Source organism: Mytilus californianus, unplaced genomic scaffold, assembly GCF_021869535.1.
Source record: "Mytilus californianus isolate M0D057914Y unplaced genomic scaffold, xbMytCali1.0.p SCAF_1, whole genome shotgun sequence".
Classification (NCBI taxonomy): Eukaryota; Metazoa; Mollusca; class Bivalvia; order Mytilida; family Mytilidae; genus Mytilus; species Mytilus californianus.
The window spans coordinates 122,675,718-122,681,717 of record NW_026262581.1 but is presented as its reverse complement, the minus strand read 5'-3'; the positions used below and the strand labels follow the sequence as shown (position 1 = coordinate 122,681,717).

The window sequence follows — 6,000 nt, the reverse complement described above, 5'->3', positions numbered from 1 at the left end:
AATAGTTCTTACCCTTATTATCTGTTTCAATAGTTCTTACTCTTATTCTCTGTCTCAATAGTTATTACCCTAATTCTCTGACTCAATAGTTCTTATCCTAATTCTCTGTCTCAATAGTTTTTACTCTATGTTCTGTCTCAATAGTTCTTCCCCTTATTCTCTGTCTCAATAGTTCTTCCCCTTATTCTCTGTCTCAATAGTTCTTACTCTTATTCTCTGTCTCAATAGTTCTTCCCCTTATTCTCTGTCTCAATAGTTCTTACTCTTATTCTCTGTCTCAATAGTTCTCACTCTTATTCTCTGTCTCAAAACTTCTTACCTTTATTCTCTATTTGAACTATTCTACAGGAGATGATTTACGTTTAAAGAAGAGTGACAATGTGAGAATTCAAAGGCATACATTGACTGGTCCAAATATCTTTTTTTCATTTTATTATAAATATTATCACAGAGTATAAATCAATTTCATTGTCATATTAACAAGTGTTAGGTATCTGTAGTAAAGTAACAAGTATTGCACAGAATATATCCAAGATCATTGTAATATAAGCACATCATCATTATGCTGCTAATGAAGCAAGAGCATCTGTTCCAAATAATCCTTCAAAATGTTTTACATATTCTTCACAATGCTCACCTGTAATAAAATAAGGATATTTAAGGATGTATTCTTCTGATGTTACAGTCTCGTTGAAATCTCGTTCTGGAATTATGTCCAAAACATGTGATACAAGTGGAAAATATCAATGAATTTAAAAAATGTTATAATCAAACTTAACTCTGTGAAAAAATTGCGTATTTACAATGAGTAGTTTTTGGGTAATCAATTTTTCAAATTTTTTTACTAATCAAGTCAGTATTTTGAGGCAAAATTTTGAGAAAATGGGTGAGGGGTACAAGAAATGATTTTACCAGAAACATGTACATCCAATATAACTTTTTTCTTTTCAAATTTCTAAGATATGTATTTTTTCAATCATTTATAACAAAGAAGTTGAAATAATATGCATTTTGGTCTTAAAACAGAGATAAATCACAATTTTACAAAATTAACAGCATGGTTAATTTGTCACAAAAAAGCATCAAAATATGATAAAACTTTCTTATATTAACACCTACCTATAGTTTTTGCAAGTAAAATTTATTCACATTGGTCCACTTCATCTTTGTTGAAAGTATGAAAAAAAGTTTAATTGTAGAACTGTGATTTTTTCACGATAATAGCCCAAAAATAGGTAAAAATTGATGAAATGTGGGAAAATCTTCAAAATTGGGTACTTTCAAAGGGCCGTAGCAAAAAAAGAAGTGCACCACCATATGATTTTTTCTTCACCTATTATTTTTTTACAGTCATATAAACCCAAAAATCAGGTTAAGAAAAAAAGTTTAATTCAAGAAATTTTTGGCTCCTCAGAGGTGTACATCCTTAACTTAATTAGTTGAACGCAAAGTTTAACATATACATTATTCTGTTAATTAGAATTCACAGATATATCTATAATTTTATGGTGAACTGTTGAGGTTTCTTCAGAATTATTTTTTGTTATTTTTTTTAAATTTAAGTCTATTCCCGTTGTATTGAAGTGTACCAAAGGTACTTAAAAAGTAATAAGTGCCTGATAGGTATTCCAAAGACTTTTTCCCCTATGGTTACACCAATAGTAAGAATATTTACCTGCAGGGAATCTAGGATTTTGTCTTAATCTGATATTTCTTTGCTCAAAAAATTTAAACACTGTATAAAATAACATTGAATCATCTGTGTTCATGGCTGCTTCTAAAAATTTCCTGGCTGATACTGTATCTACTATCCCTACACTTCTAATAAACCTGTAAAATACAATAGTCATGAATATTGCACCTCAATGGTATTTATGAGACTAACAAATTGTTTTATCTTGGCAGCAATGCAGCTAGATATGTAAGATTTGTATGGTATGTAGGTTTTTTTGTGAATGAATTACATTTAGGCTATAGGCAATACACTGATGTATATCTCTGCCTTAACAGGTGGTTCGATAACAGGTGATTCAATAGAAAACCAGCAGATCACTATTATTTTTCACTAAAAAGGTTCAGTACAATTATCCAAAAAATCTGTGAAATTATTCCATCAATGTTGAAAAAAAAATCAACATTTGATCCCAAATGCAAAGTTTTGAATAATATTGAGAAAAACTGAGAAAAAAAAAAAAAAACATGACACAAACTATTTAAACATTCAACGACAAATATGACTCTAAGTTCCACAAATGGGAAACTGGAGAAAAAAATCTGTCCAAAATAGGAGTACATCATCAATGTGTGTGCATTCACTGTGCAAAGATTGAATACCATTGATTGAAAACTGTTGAACCTAGGTATGACACAAATTAGGTACCCTATATGTGTTTCAGATTGATATAATAATGGAAGGATTGAGTAGAGATAATTCTGTAGAGATTTATATATTTTGTTGAACATACCTTACAGCAGGAAGTAACTGATGTTTTGATAATAGCACCTCAATTATTTCTTCATTTGCTGTTGATACTCTCTAAAAATATGTAAAATATAATAGTTCATTTTTGTTAAATAATATTACATAGCATTTAGCTTATTGTCATCTAAAAATTTTGCTTAATATTTCATATTTTTTCCTTTCAAAATAATTATCTTCAAAAGCGTAGAGTTGAATAGAGATGAACATAAAAAGGCACTGTAAAGACTGACCTTTAACATGTCTAGAGCCAACTGATGAGCCGGAGCATATACATGTTCTAAAGACAACATCAAACAAGCTAACGGTTTTGAATCGGCTAACACATGGTACTGTAAAAACTGATGCAGTTGGTAAAAACAATTATTTCTCACTAAAATATTGATGATCAATTCATACAGGTAATGCTGAAAATAAACAATCAATATTTACAAAAATCAATTAGATTTATCCCAAGCATATTTTGCATGATTATTGTGCAATATTATTGGTTATGTCATGGTCAGTCCCATTTACCATGAGTCCATGACTATCCCTACTAAACAATGTTATCTGTAAGAAATTTTCTTGTATTTAAATATTAGTTGCCAAATCTATTACCACCAATTTGACTCAAACTCATAGGTCGTAGATTAAAAAAATATATGAATCATTGTTTAACCTGTATAAGAATGATTTTTTTGTTGACCAAATCAGTCAACAAAATAGTTTTTCCTGGTTACTCCCTTGTTTCAATTTTGACATTATTTTTTTTTTTGATAACTGAACATGCTAAGCACATACACAACCCATCTCCATCTAAGGGTCAAAGTATGGTTACATGCATATGGACCCAATTGAGGTCAAATTATTTTCTTGCAAGACAATATATCATACTGTCATGTTTTTTTAGCTTAGTTTTACAATATTTAACGAATCTGGCTGCTTATAATGAATTATTATTTCTATACAAGTATTCTGCTGTAATAATTTTGAAAAAAAAAATATCATACTTAAATTTTTTCTCTAAATTCTAGCTAATGTCCCTTCAAGTATATATGCAAGCCTCAAATCAATGTACAGTCTTGAATCTCTGTCCTATTCTATATTGCATCATAGATGTCACAAATCTTTGGGGAAATATTTTTGTTGTAAAAAAGCATCTAGATGCCAAGCAGTAAAATAGATTTGTCTTGTTTTTAGTTTTGTTAATTGAATTGTGACAATCTAATGAGTCAAGCCCTTTTCATCTACTTTTTGCAGTTTATTTTTCGTTATTGTTATAATGGTCCCAGATTAGGTAAGGTTGCTTTAACCCTGACAAATTATATATGTGCCTGTTCTAAGTCACATCACATTACTAAAAGTCTACTTTATAAAAAGGAAACAGATTTGAATAAGCAAAGGGACACATATTTGAGTGTTATGTTCCTATAAATATTGTATATCAAGACTTGATTTGTATACATGTATCAGCAGATTTAGTATTATGAGCTATTGTGTATCAGACAATCAAAGCAAAGTTGTTTTTCATAAAATTTTGTATTCTATAAACAATAAACAGATATAACAAATTGTATTATATCTTTCAGATCCTCAAATTTTGAAGATATATGCTCTTTATGATAAGGGGGGAGAAACTTATTTAACATTGCCCCATGTGTTATGTATCTGTTTATAATAATGGGGAGAAACTTATTTAACATTGCCCTATGTGTTATGTATCTGATATATGCACTTTATAATAAGGGGGGAGAAACTTATTTAACATTGCCCCATGTGTTATGTATCTGATATGTGCTTTTTATAATAAGGGGGAGGGGGAGAAACTTATTTAACATTGCCCCATGTGTTATGTATCTGATATGTGCTCTTTATAATAAGGGGGGAGAAACTTATTTAACATTGCCCCATGTGTTATGTATCTGATATGTGCTCTTTATAATAAGGGGGAGAAACTTTTTTAACATTGCCCCACGTGTTATGTATCTGATATGTGCTCTTTATAATAAGGGGGGAGAAACTTATTTAACATTGCCCCATGTGTTATGTATCTGATATGTGCATTTTATAATAAGGGGGGAGAAACTTATTTAACATTGCCCCATGTGTTATGTATCTGATAGGTGCTCTTTATAATAAGGGGGGAGAAACTTATTTAACATTGCCCCATGTGTTATGTATCTGTTAGGTGCTCTCTATAATAAGGGGGGAGAACTTATTTAACATTGCCCTATGTGTTATGTATCTGATAGGTGCTCCTTATAACAAGGGGAGGGAACTTATTTAACATTGCCCCATGTGTTATGCATCTGATAGGTGCTCTTTATAATAAGGGGGGAGAAACTTATTTAACATTGCCCCATGTGTTATGCATCTGATAGGTGCTCTTTATAACAAGGGGGGAGAAACTTATTTAACATTGCCCCATGTGTTATGTATCTGTTAGGTGCTCTTTATAATAAGGGGGGAGACACTTATTTAACATTGCCCAAGGTGTTATGTATCTGATAGGTGCTCTTTATAATAAGGGAGAGACACTTATTTATCATTGCCCCATGTGTTATGTATCTGATAGGTGCTCTTTATAACAAGGGGAGAGAACTTATTTCACATTGCCCCATGTGTTATGTATCCGATAGGTGCCCATTATAACAAGGGGAGGGAATATATTTAACATTGCCTCATGTGTTATGTATCTGATAGGTGCTCTTTATAATAAGGGAGAGACACTTATTTATCATTGCCCCATGTGTTATGTATCTGATAGCTCTTTATAACAAGGGGAGGGAACATATTTAACATTTCCTCATGTGTTATGTATCTGATAGGTGCACTTTATAATAAGAAGAAGAAACTTATTTAACATTGCCCAAGGTGTTATGTATCTGATAGGTGCTCTTTATAATAAGGGAGAGACACTTATTTATCATTGCCCCATGTGTTATGTATCTGATAGGTGCTCTTTATAACAAGGGCAGGGAACTTATTTAACATTGCCCCGTGTGTTATGTATCTGATAGGTGCTCTTTATAACAAGGGGAGGGAACTTATTTAACATTGCCCCATGTGTTATGTATCTGATATGTGCACTTTATAATAAGGGGTGAGGGGGGGGTGGGGAGAGGGAGAAACTTATTTAACATTGCCCTATCTGTTATGTATCTGGGGCTCGAATCACAAAAAATCTTACGACTAAAATTGAATGTAAGTTATACTTAAATGTTCATGACTTACGAGTGGTTTTACTTGTACCATTTTTTGTGAAAAGAGTCGCTGATCTGTGCTCTTTAAAATAAAGGGGGAGACACTTATTTGACATTGCCCCATGTGTTATGTATCTGATATGTGCCCTTTATAACAAGGGGAAGGAACTTATTTAACATTGCCCCATGTGTTATGTATCTGATATGTGCACTTTATAATAAGGGGGGGGGGGAAACTTATTTAACATTGCCCTATGTGTTATGTATCTGATATGTGCTCTTTATAATAAGGGGAGACACTTATTTAACATTGCCCTATGTGTAATGTATCTGGTA

The 6,000-nt window shown here is 31.7% G+C and overlaps 1 protein-coding gene across 1 annotated transcript in view; it reads right to left on the bottom strand.

Moving 5' to 3' along the window:
* Nucleotides 1–417: 417 nt before the first annotated feature.
* LOC127712077 (regulator of MON1-CCZ1 complex-like) overlaps nucleotides 418–6,000 on the bottom strand; it is a 32,009-nt gene continuing 26,426 nt past the window's right edge. Inside the window, exons 18-21 of the mRNA XM_052218282.1 lie at nucleotides 2,713–2,886; nucleotides 2,466–2,536; nucleotides 1,676–1,830; nucleotides 418–637 (exon numbers count right to left, since the gene is read on the bottom strand). Of these exons, the coding sequence (XP_052074242.1) occupies nucleotides 561–637; nucleotides 1,676–1,830; nucleotides 2,466–2,536; nucleotides 2,713–2,886 (477 nt within the window). The 3' untranslated portion in view covers nucleotides 418–560. The remainder of the gene's footprint in view (nucleotides 638–1,675; nucleotides 1,831–2,465; nucleotides 2,537–2,712; nucleotides 2,887–6,000) is intronic.